The sequence below is a fragment of the Morone saxatilis genome, unplaced genomic scaffold, assembly GCF_004916995.1.
Source record: "Morone saxatilis isolate NCDOM2014 unplaced genomic scaffold, NCSU_SB_2.0 Contig24, whole genome shotgun sequence".
Taxonomy (NCBI): domain Eukaryota; kingdom Metazoa; phylum Chordata; class Actinopteri; family Moronidae; genus Morone; species Morone saxatilis.
Window position 1 is genome coordinate 16,673,452 of NW_023339807.1, and position 12,501 is coordinate 16,685,952.

General features: G+C 43.5%; 2 protein-coding genes across 2 annotated transcripts in view; both read right to left on the reverse strand.

Moving 5' to 3' along the window:
• The window catches only part of znf628 (zinc finger protein 628), an 8,157-nt gene extending 2,925 nt beyond the window's left edge, over positions 1 to 5,232 (reverse strand). The window contains exons 1-7 of the mRNA XM_035672571.1: positions 5,093 to 5,232; positions 4,104 to 4,671; positions 3,662 to 3,734; positions 2,629 to 3,567; positions 1,551 to 1,721; positions 1,077 to 1,410; positions 560 to 715 (exon numbers count right to left, since the gene is read on the reverse strand). Of these exons, the coding sequence (XP_035528464.1) occupies positions 560 to 715; positions 1,077 to 1,410; positions 1,551 to 1,721; positions 2,629 to 3,567; positions 3,662 to 3,734; positions 4,104 to 4,489 (2,059 nt within the window). The 5' untranslated portion in view covers positions 4,490 to 4,671; positions 5,093 to 5,232. The remainder of the gene's footprint in view (positions 1 to 559; positions 716 to 1,076; positions 1,411 to 1,550; positions 1,722 to 2,628; positions 3,568 to 3,661; positions 3,735 to 4,103; positions 4,672 to 5,092) is intronic.
• A 392-nt stretch (positions 5,233 to 5,624) lies between these two features.
• On the reverse strand, positions 5,625 to 11,490 carry il11a (interleukin 11a). Its single transcript, XM_035672712.1, has 5 exons — positions 11,484 to 11,490; positions 10,518 to 10,675; positions 7,649 to 7,744; positions 7,342 to 7,503; positions 5,625 to 7,210 (listed from the first exon to the last, which is right to left on the reverse strand). Exons 1-5 carry the CDS (start codon positions 11,488 to 11,490, stop codon positions 7,031 to 7,033), a joined length of 603 nt encoding a protein of 200 aa, XP_035528605.1. The 3' UTR covers positions 5,625 to 7,030.
• Between the last annotated feature and the right edge of the window lie 1,011 nt (positions 11,491 to 12,501).

The following is a 12,501-nucleotide window of genomic DNA, read 5'->3' on the forward strand; positions in this document are numbered from 1 at the left end:
GGGGGGGGGGGGGGGGGGGAGGCAACATCTTTAAATTCACACTTTTTGGCATTATTTTTTTAATCATATTTACAGTATATATAAAAAAATCAGCTAGACAGTTTGTAGTTGTTATTACGTATATAAATACTGTTTTTATAGTGTTTATTGTAGTAAGTAAAACTTAAAGAGTGCAATGAAATCCACTGTTCCCATTGAATGTTTTTTCTAAATAAAGCCCAAGAATGGCAACCAGGAAACAACAAAATGTGTGAACGATGCAATCTAAAGTAACAGCTGTTTCAAGTGGAGTGTTGTGCGATAACAGCCACTTATTCACAAGAAAGTTGCAACTAAAGAGTGTGTTATTGCATTGAAGGGAATTTTTTATCGTTTTTTGGATTCCTCTGTTGTAGACTGGATTCACAGGGTGTGAACCGAACCATGCGGAGGAAATTCCCGTTAACTAGAGAAAAGTTCTGCGGTGATATAAATGATAAAAGATTTAGCTCCCAAATGATGGATCTCTCATTTGGAAACTTAACTCTGTATATTTCTTTCAACAGAAGACTTAGCCTTACCCTCTGATGGATTGAAAGCAGTGACGACCTCTTGAAGCTCTTCCCACATTCAGTGCAGCGGTAGGGCCTTTCCCCAGTGTGATCCCTCATGTGATACTTTAGCCCTGATGAACCTTTGAAGGCTTTTCCACACTCTGAACAGCGGTATGGCCTCTCTGTATGAAAGTGTGCAAAAATGGAAATTAAAAATGACAAATAATACAGTAAAATCTGAATAAATGTTGGTTGTCTAGCAACCATTGTAGTAATTATCACAGTAAAGTAAAAACTCTTAAGTGTTCAATTATTTTGAAAGAAATAGTCCCCTGGTTGCTGTGAATGTATTATAAAGCTGATATATTGGATACAACATGGCTAACATTGCACTAAGAGCATTGCCAGTGCAGGCGTAGAGCATTTCATACCGTAACACATGAGCAGATTCCTTGGCACGTACTTCCTATTGTACAGTCAACCATTGTCTCCACCGTCTCCATGTCCAAATCAAATTTAACCTCTGTTGTGTTATGTCTTTACCTCCAGCAGCAGTGCTCTTGCTGGCTCCTGTCTTTTTGGGGGCTTTGGTTGGTTTGGTCGGCTGCTCCTCTTGCTCCTCACCGACGGCAATGATGTCGACATGGATTTCCCTCTGGCCTCCCTGCTGCTTGTCAGCCTGGCTGGGAGAAGAGGGAAGGGGGAGAGACAGGGAGAGGGAGGGAGGGCACACTATCTCAGCCTCTGCCTCGGCCAGGAGACGTTGCTCAGGGGTGTGGGAGTGTTGGTGGGTGAGGAGTGAGGAGAGAAGGGGGAAGGAGCGGTCACAGGCGGAGCAGCTGAACTGGGAGCGGGACTGTGATGATAGAGAGTGCATCTGGACAAACAAAAGGGGAACAAAGGAGGCAATTTTAAAAAAAATTTTTTAAAGAAAGATAAATCAAAATGCAATATATATAATCCAGTGCTTGATATACAGTACATTGCGGTAATATGTTCGTAGGAGAGCAAACTCACCAGTGAAACATGTCTATTGAGGCCTCCACTGGTCTTGAAGGTCTTATTGCAGTAGCCACATGACAGCCCTGCCCATGCGGTTCTGGCCTCTGGCTGAACGGTCTCAGAGCTCTGAGTCACCTCAGTGAAGCTCTGCAGCAGGTCAAACTGGGCCTGGGTGGTGCCCACATTCTGAGAAGAAACCAAAGGAAGTAATGCATATCAACAAAACAGAGTGAACTCCAGCACTTTATAGGGTCGGTAATTTTTTGTAAATTTTTTTTTAAATCAAATAAAACTATATTATATAAACGGATGAGTCAGACGTTTGGCTTGACCTTCAACAGTAATGTCATTCTGTTCCATTCCACATCACAAATACATACTGCGCAACTTAGTCTAATATTCAGACCATATTGCCAATTTGTCTCACTTTGTCAGTTTATCTTGACATTGTTTACAAAACACATTTTGTTTTACTTAAACCAATAAGTAGCATGTCACACTAACATCATTTTCAGTTGACACAGAGGCCACTGTTTGTAGCAGTCGCTAGTTAACTAGTAGTTAGCTAGTTTGTCATATTGATCACAGAAATACATTTAGGGGCGCTCCGGTAGCTCACCCAGTAGAGCTGGAGCCCCACATACCAAGGTTGAGCCGTGGTTTGACTCTGACCTGTGGCCCTTTGCTGTGTTATCCCCTCTCTTTCTCTCCTACCTTCCCTGTCTATTTTCAGCTGTCTCTATCGATTAAAGGCAATAAAAGCCCCCAAAAATATATAAGAAAAGAAATATGTTGATCTGTAAATCCACATATTTCTCTCATCCACACTTGTCACCATTTTCCTGTCTGTATATTTCATGAATGTAGCTAGGTAGTTCCCATTCCAATCCTACTTTCTAATCTCTGATTGGTAGACAGAGACAGCTGTTAATGAGCACACCATTTGAACTGCTGAACAAATCTGAGATGTGAGTGGTTCAGACGTCTTGAACCAGGCTACACACCCCATGACCTGATTCCCTATCTTGATACTCTAATGTAGACGGGTTTATTCTTGTCTTCTCACATTTATCCATTTGATCCAATCACTTACTGTATTGCTGCCATCGGCTCCCTCCGTCAGTCCAAGGAGCACCTCTGTCGTGTGTCCGTTTTCTGCCACTGTGGTCGTCTCCACCACCTCCTCAAAATCAGCCAGCAGATGCCCGGCTCCCACCAGCCCATCCCCAACCTCCATCCCTGCCCCAGGCCCTGCCTCCGTATTGGCCCCGTGTTCCTCTGGAGCCATGTGGATGGACTGGTGCTCCTCTAGCTCTGTACGCGTGCCAAAGGTGTGGCTGCAGCTGCCACAGCTGTAGAGCAGCACACTGGCCCCGGTGTCTGTGCTCAGGTGAACCTCCGTCCCGATGGCCCTAGATGTACACACGTCCCCCCCGGAGGACGTGAGGGTGAGCTGGGGGAGAAGGCTCTGACTCTGGCTGGACGAGGTGGTTGACAGGAACACTTCTTCCATCCCCACCCCGACTCCATCAGTTCCTTCCTGACTCACAAATCCCACCATTTCCGTCAACATGGACGATGTCACTTCCTCGGCCCCTACCACCACCTCCACTACCTCATTTCCCTTCCTTGCGTCCTCTCCCCTCTTTCCCTCCTTCCCTCCTGCGTTGAGATTGGAGTGTGAGTTCTTGTGCAGGGCCAGGTTTGATGAATGCGTGAAGCTTCGTCCACACTCACTGCAGATGTAGGGCCTCTCGCCTGTATGTATCCTCATGTGCTGCCTCAGGTTGGTGGACTGAGTGAAGGATTTGTTACACACTGAGCAGGTGTAAGGCTTGAGACCAAGGTGGACATTCTTGTGTCGCCTCAGACTGCTTGAGTTTTTGAAGGCCTTGGGGCAGGTGTCACAGGGGTATGGACACTCTCCAGTATGCTGGCGGAGGTGATACTGGTAATGAGAACTCCATTTAAACGTCAGGGGGCAATAGGGGCACAAGAAGGTACGCACTCCAGTGTGGACACTCTGATGGACCTGGAGATCAGTAGAGACAGAGATGTGAACTCTTTCTGTGACAGGATTTCCCAGACACAACCTTTGTTCATAAAATGACTGTCTGACATCTCACCTGGAGCAGAGAGGAGCGTTTGAAGGCTTTGCCACAGTCCTGACATTTGTAAGGCTTCTCCCCTGAGTGAGACCTGCAAAAGAAAAATAACTATTCAGAAAGATGGCAGAATTCATCATATACATATGTCATTACAGTAGTGACAGGTCAGTGGATGAGTATAGAAATATATTAGAATACTTCTCAGTAAGCCATTTATTTATTATGGATTTTACATTGTCCTCACTACTTTGGGTTTCCAGTTAATCTCAATTTGGACAGATTGAAGTGAGGCAGAGGTTGGTCCCGTCTTTGCTCCAGATATTTCTCTTTTAAAGTATTCTGATCTCTGGCTAATGAAGGTACAGTCACAATACACCTTTATATATATAAACCGCTTCACAACACAATTGCAACCGTGTTATAATGATAATAACAGTGAAGAGGATTTCATCATGGGTACCGTTGGTGGTAAAGCAGAGCAGAGGAGCCCTTGAAGGCCTTGGGGCAGATGTTGCAGCGGTATGGTCTCTCATTGTTGTGGCTCCGCTGGTGGTGGGTCAGCCTGGACGACCACCTGAAGCTCTTCCCGCAGTCCATACACTGGAAGGGATGGTCCGACTGCTCGGGCTGCTGGGCCGGGCCTGACACAGACGACGTCACCATGTCCAGGACCACCTCTTCTCCACCCTCTACTACTGCCTTGTCTCCATCCACCAGCTCCCCTCTTTCCCTATCGTCCTCACCATCCTCTCCTGAACCGAGAAGGGATGGGAAAGGAGAGAGGGAGGACGTGGACTGAGGTGGTAAGAGTTCTGCTTGGACCACCAAGGCCACTGAGTTAGCCATTACCAGAGCAAGCTGGTAGCAGATGAGGGTATTCCTTGGCAGCAGGCGTGGATCAGTTTTGGTGCAGTATCATGATTTTTCCTTTCACCTTTCCTTCGTTCATATTTTCTTCTGTGACTTTCAGAAATGGAAACAAACTGGAAACACCTGTTGTCATCCCAGGTAGACAGCTCAGGACAGGTCTGACAGAGTGAAATGGAAATAAATACAGTATTATAACTTGGTAACTCCTGGGGAGAATGTCCCCTTTAAATTACACCCTCTCCCTCCCTCCCTCCAGTCTATGAAGCTCGTCCCCCCCCTCCCCTGTCTTTCCTCTGGCCGTCAGTCCGCTTCTGTCCGTCCCCGCAGTGCGGTGCTTACTACCAATACACACACAGAGGCTACAGCTAAGTTACAGATTAAGCTGCTTTATAAGTGTATCCTAACGTAAGCGGTCAGCCGTGAAAGGCCGACACACAACATACACAGAAAATATCAGTTTTTACTGTATCAACAAAATCAGCCACTGGCCTTCATTTAAAGCGAACTAGCTCTCGTCAATGCGGACGAGCGTCGTTAAACTGCTCGATAAGGATGTGCATGGACTGAAGCTGTACTCACCGAGCATCTTTAACTCATCTTAAAGCTATATTGTTGATATTGTGAAAAGGAACTGGGTACCGCAGTGCTAATCCACACAACCTTAACAATAAACACAGCACATACTAACAGCAGTTCTCCGCCCGATGCCGCCTTCTAAGAACAGCGACGGCGATTGGCTGTTTGCTCCGATACATGAGCGACTACCATTGGTCGAGAGCGGCAACAGACAGATTGACGTTCCTAAACCTCACTTTAAAATATTTCTAACTTTTATTAATTGATTTTATTTAACGGAAACGCGTATCAGTGATGTGTCTACACTCCAAGATCTTCAAAAATAATTTATGCAGCTTTCTTTACAAGGGATATTTGTTCGAGCTGTTATGACTCTAGCGCACAGACTTCTGGGTAATGTAGTATATGTGTGTGTCTGCCCAAACACCCATCTGGCACAGTTTTTATGGCAGGTCAGCTGGACCACGGGTATCAAAGTTACTCAGATCCATTGTGCACATTCTTTAGTATTTATTTCACCAAGGCACATATTTCACATTGAGGCCAATCAGTGTGTGGAAGAGGCATCTTGATGTTACAACAATAATTTAAACATGATGGTATAATTATAGTAAATAAGAATAAAAACTGTATAAAAGTACAAAACATTTGGAGACTTGCTCCACTGTAGCACAAAATAAATAGTTCCACCAAGTTACTTAAATAAATAGTCAATACTGTAACAAATACTAGAATAGGAATGAACAGAAAAGATAGTGATAAAATTGGTAAAGTAATCTACATTATATTGTAGAAAACAACATAATACACAAAAGCACTGTATGCAACAATTTACATTCTTATGTTTATGTACACCTGTACAGAACATAGTGTCACAATACATAGTATTTTAAGGCTTTGGGTGTTTAACTAAAAAAAAAAAAAAACTTTTCTACCCCAAAGCACAAGTTTAAAATCAGCCTTCTCACTCATCCAAGAGGCTAATCCTAACAAGTTTGTGCAAAGAATCTAATCAGGTCCATCAGTGCTCAGCAACAGGGCACATTCATACAACTTTACCACAACGTTAAATATGCCTCCTCATGCAGAATGCAAGAAACAGGCATTGAAAATAGAAACTCGGCTTGTGGTACAAAAGAAAGTATTCACTTCTCCTGACTACCATCTTGACATTTTCAGATAAATGCAATAAATTTTATAGGCCATCAATTGATATGTTAAGACATGGCACATTTAACATGGTTAGAAGATAACATTAACATCTTCTAAAATGTTTACTTTAAGGGCACTGTAAGTGAGAGATAGTGAAAAACCTTGGCTGTCCCAAATGCATGCTACATCTACTGGAAGAATTATGAAGCCATACACAAATGCAAAGTAGATTAAGTTAGTTTAAACAAAAGTCATTATCAGAGCTATATATAAGTTCAGGAAGTGCTACTGTGTTTTTCTTGAGGATCAGTGAGACACAAGACAAAAAGAAAGATTACAGAGATGTGGGAAAATAAATTCACGTTAATACAGAAATAAAAATGAGAGTGACACATTACAACTTCAAATAAATAAAATTAAATAAATTACTAACAGTCAATAAATAAATAAATACATAAATAACATAGTCATGAACAAGGCCTTTAGGAGAGAAACTGGGGAATCATGACATGATCATCATAGTTAAACTGGCAGTTTGCTTTAACAGGAATCTTGATGACCTTGATGTAACTGGCTGCAGTATAGTACATCCTTATTGACTCTGATGGAAAGACACATTCTTCAACACACGTGTCATTGGTTGACATTGGGGCCTCTTAATGGATGCTATTGACTACAGTGCAAACTGACATGGTCCTAATTCCCCTTTGGCTGAGGCGGGACTCCGTGTACCCTCACTGGCTCTGCAGCCAAGTAGTAGAAAGGAAAAGAATGAATGTGCTTGTATCATCATTGTACTGCAGGGACTTTGGGCTTGAGGCTGATAAATGCTCTGTATGCCCATTCACAGAAGAGCCTGAAGTGTTGAAGTAGCTCATGACTTGACTGCAGGACATCAAACTGATAGGGGAGGTGAGGCGGGAGGGAGGGGGTCGCCGGAGTCAGCCTCGGTGCTTCAACTCTCAGCATCTGCAGGTTGAAGACGGAACAGATTAGAAAAAGTGGTGGAGAACTGACATGATTTCCTGCTAAAACTTCCATGGAATAATATAAATACAAACACTGAAGACAACTGAGAATAAAAAGGGGAAGCTCTTTACCTGACGGTGCAGTAGGTTGATGAGAGATTTCATTTCTCTGATCATCTCTACCAGCTTGGGCAATGCAGGGTGTTGGTGCTTCTTTGAAACCTTGTTCAGCCACTCAAAGTGGTGCTCATACAGCTTCAGGTCAGCATGCAGCTGAGAGAGTGTGGGCTTCAGCTGGAAACAACACACACATACTTTAGAGACTTAGCATGGGTGTGGCAAGATGTAACTCTGTGGATAGAAACAGTCCAGCCCCTCTCCCTTCACAAGCATGCACACACACACACAGTCACACACAAATACATTATCAGAGCATTACCTCAAGATTGTTGAGATCATTGGCTGATCTGTTGCTCATTTCTGGCAGAGACCTGAACCTGTGGGGCTCCACATCTGGGTCAAATGCATGCTCCCTCTGAAAGAGAAAACAAGACACAGAGTGGCCCGTTAGTAATTTGCATCGGCGCAATTTTACTCATCCTGAGACAAGTCACGGCAACACGAGGAAAGTATTAGTCCAGCACCTCGATTTGATGACTGTTTTCTGTGCTTAGAGACAGTAGCTCTCACTGAGGGGAGTGTGGTTGATCGGGTCAGTGTGAGTTCACCCACATTCAGCCACCCCAAATGTCAACAATAAGAGCAAATGACCTGAACCCACAGGATGTTTTCTACAGGGAGCGAGGATAACAACATATGCAGTGACTAAGAAAGCTCCTAGTGGGACAGACAACACAGGACTGTAGGGAAACTCCAGGGTCACAGCTATAAAAAGATGGAATGACGCAGTGCTGCTGCCCAGCTAGAGTTGTGTTGTAAACTTTGTCCAGACAGCAGATGTAGTGCTCATCATGGCCACCAGAGGGGGGTAAACTACCTGACTGCAGATTTATGGAGTTCTACTTTACAAAGGCAGCTGTGCTCATCGGTAGTACAATTTAGCATTAAAGACGTACGCCTGATTCAGTAATGAATGGGGATGAATGGAGATGACTGATGGCTTGCGTCATTTCCAATCACTAGAGGAACATAACAACATTAGGCTGATGAGTGCTGAGAAATGTTTTGTGTAAACAGATTTTGTGCTTCCTTAACCTGTTATGCAGTGTTTTCCTTGCTCTACTGTTTGCCTCCAGTTGTTTGTGTTGATGTTTTTGGTGATGAATGTGCCGCATTGTCTCTCATGTCTCTCCATCAGCCTTTCGTAAGAACTCACTTATGTTTGTGGTCCAATGTTTTGTCTCTGTTGCTTTTGTCCCCTTCAGTCCCCAGCTTCCCTACCCTCACTTCTCTCTCCCCCTCTCCTCTCCCTCTCTCTGTCTCATACCAGGTGCACAAGCACATGCAACATCACGTGCACATGTGCATGCATGCACACACATACACCGCTGGCTTGTCATCTAGTTGGCTCTCTGATCTCTTCATCTCTTGTGGTTTTTGCTCCCATCTTTCTCAGCCTTTAATTCTCCCTCTTATCCTCCTTTTCTAGCTCTCTCCATCGTAGATCATGACCTCACCCGACAGAACTTAGCATCCAGCCTTTTTCTTCCTGAATGCAAATAGTGGAATGTGATAAATCTTTTTGATTTTTATCAAGTCACTTTGCTGTGGCGACCGAAAGCAAAACACTAAACACCGCACCTACACAACCATGACTATTTACAGAACCCTCAATGCACACACACACACACAGCCACAAAAATGCCTACACACAAATGCATGCACACGTTTGCACCCATAGTGCATGCATACAAACACACACAGACTCACTCACACACATACACAGTCGTGTTGGAAAACTTATATAGACATATGTGTGTACACACACACATTTCTCTCCCTTTAAAGCATCAGTTTCACTGCTTTTTGCAGGGACTTTCCATGGATTCCCATTCTATTTATCTTTCCTAACTTTGTCCTCTCTTTAGTGGAATTCCACACAATAAGGAAAGAAAATTAAAAATAAATCTTCCATGTTACTGAACACTGTCTAATACTGTCCCCAAAACCCTTTGATGATGTTGGTTTGTTCACATCTGGACCCCAGGTTAGATGACTGCTACACAATGGCCTGTAACATTGTTTTAAAGCAACAAACCCACACATAGATACAGAACACACTCAGACACACACTTTCTGAACACTATCTACTGGTCAAGACTAGAGAGAGTATGTGGCTATTTTTAATTTTATCCCCTGAACAAAAGACTTTATAGATTTGCATAATGCAAAAATAGACTCTAGATCAGTCATGTGTAACCAAAGATCCAGAGATATGATCTCGCTTTCTTTTCACCTGTTAAAACACGGTGTTGATACACAATCACAGCTGGAGCCAAATCTTGGCTATGTTCTCAAATCTGATTTTCCTACCCACTTGGCTGTCAACAAAATAAGATTTCGGGGCCAGAGTTGTCAGTATGGTGCAAGTGATTCACGTTTCATAGGTGAAAAAACCTCCTCCAACTCCATCCTCACTTCCACAGTCTAGCCGCAGAACATAAACATGTTTCTATGTAAACAGGCATGTGATATACTTAGCTGTCATTTTAGACAGCTTTAGTTGGATGCAGGTACGATGTTCATATGTAGATCAAAATTTGTCTTGATGGGAGATATTAAACTGATCATAGAACTTTATGTTTTGTGTCCCTATCCACCTGCTAATGTGTGTTTATTCTCCTTCAGTCCATTAAACTTGATATTAATGTCACTGCACATGCATTGGGCTGGCACCCGCCTGGCCACCAATCTTCCTGCTACCGCCACCAGTCAGGTGACCAGGCAGACCAGGAGGTTGCTGAGTCAGATCTCCCCTCCCTTCCAAGTCTAGTGTGGATTAAAAGTGAGATCACTCAGTCAAATCTCCCCTGAAGCTTTTGCTGCCCTGATCTAAGCGTGCATGTGGACTCCAGCCAGTCTGAAAGCAGCTTAAGTCAAACTGAATCCTGAGCAAACCTAGTATACAGCAGTGCACAGAGCAAAGTAAAAGCTCTTTCACGTCTGATGTTACCTAAACTAAAGCTAACATTTTCACCAAAGTTCAGTTGAGGGAAAATCAATGAAGAACAGCATCCTCTCCCACCCTCACACCATCAATTCAATTAGCATAGGATAGACAGGCCACTCATTAGCCTTTGTGCCAATCAATAGGGGCTGGTCATCACCATGACCACGTCTTCACTTACCAGCAGTTCTTGGGTGAGCTTCATTAGATTTCTGGTCTGATTGGACAGTTTATCCATGTCATTGGGCCGCCGCTGCGGTACTGGAGAGGCAGACGTGAACACGGGCAGCTGAGCCAATAGCAGCGAGAAGAGGAGCGATGAGGAGGAGTCGAGCAGCACTGCAGGGGGAAGAAGAAAACGGAAGCAATTAGTGGAGAGGCGCTGTCATCTCGCCATAATGATAATGACCTCAGGCCACGGCTGTCAGCTCTAGGGGAAGATATTGCACCATAATATAAACAATAGCTCCAGACTTGGCAGAGGAATCCTGAAGAGCTTCAGTGTCAGAGTCATGTTTTCACAGGCTGAATGCAAATCATTAAATCATTAAAAGCCAGGGCTTTGACACTGAATATCACCATCACTCCTTTACCATAAGCAACGCAATGAATGCTGCTGATTGTCACACCTGCAACTGGATAGGTACGTGAGTTGGTGGTATAAATTATATAGACCCAGCCAAGTCAACTCTCTAACAGTAAGCTCATTCATTCTTTTCCTTTCAAGTTCAAATACAAGGTAGACTAAGTATTAAAAAGGAACCACAGTGCTGTTGAAATGATGAATGCTTGATAATTACAGGTGAACCACAAGAATCGCAGCCAAAATAACACTGCAGGAGCATCTAAGCTCCTTGTCCTAGTGTAACTTTTACAGTTTAGGGATCATAGAGGAAAAAAGTTGTCCATACTGAGTGGAAAGTCACAAGTAAGTCAGTTATTTGGCATTTAATCTAGCTATAGATAAATAATTAAATTTAGCCTGGATGAGGATGATAAAATAGGTGTTAACACTCACACAAACGTTACAGACACACACATTAAATATAGCGCATGCCTATAGAGTTCAAATAAAACAACGTTGTAAAAAGAATGAATTAACAATTGAAGCAATTATGAATTAAAATACACTCACACAAACACTTACATTTCATATTGGTTCGGATCCAAGAGATGGGGTGAACCAGCAAACGCAGATAAATAAATAAGTGGAAAATTATTAAATAAATTGAACTCCGGAAATTGTCACGTGCTCCGGTTCCCTTCTTCGCACTCTTCAAGTCAGAGTGAGGAGGAAAGTTGTCAGGACGAGAGAGAGAATGAATGAGAGAGCAGAGTGATGACTGAAGCACTCACAGAGAGAGAAAGTCAGAGAAAAAGAAAAGGTAAAAGTCAATATCGTCAAACTTTCTGTCTTTTGGTTAAAGTTTGAGATGAGCCCCTGTAGTCTTTATGCAGTGCTGAAGGCAGAGAGACACTTGGACAGTTTGGAGAGAGAGAGAGAGAGGCAACAGAAATGGAGAGAGAGGGATGCGAGTGTGGTAAGTCCAATTTTTGCGCGCAGTGAAGTGTTTAGGCTTGTTTAAAACTTCCTTTATAAAGACGTCGGGCCTATGACACATCGGCAGTGACTCACTTCATTCATAAAAACACACACACACACAGACACACGCTCTCTCTCTCTCTCTCCTCTCTCTCTCTCTCTCTTTCCTCCTCCCCTCACTGCTGCCTGTCTCCCTTTGCGAAACTTAAAAAAAAAAAAAAAAATGTTCCGTTGTTTTTTTTTCTTTCCTCTATCACTTTCTCCCGTCCTGTCCTGTCGCTATCTCCAGCACTTCCTCCGTCGCATCCCGCTACCTGCGCCAATCAGTCCCATCTACCTCTTTTTATCTTTCCCATCTCCAAATCTCTTCCCCCCTGTCTCTCTCTATCACTGCAGACGTTTTAAAAAGCCCATTGTTTTCATGTGTATCAGCATATCTCATGTAACCATGTATCTTTTAGAGCTTCTAGTTTTACCTGTCCTTTCTTTTTTCTTGTGCTTGCTGGTGTGAGAGGCTGTGTGCTGTGTTCAAGGGGGTGAAATGTCACCGAAAGTGTGTTCTTGCTCGTGTTATTTAATTTATGGCAGGGCTCTTTTAGGCTACACATGCCACATTCCCTGT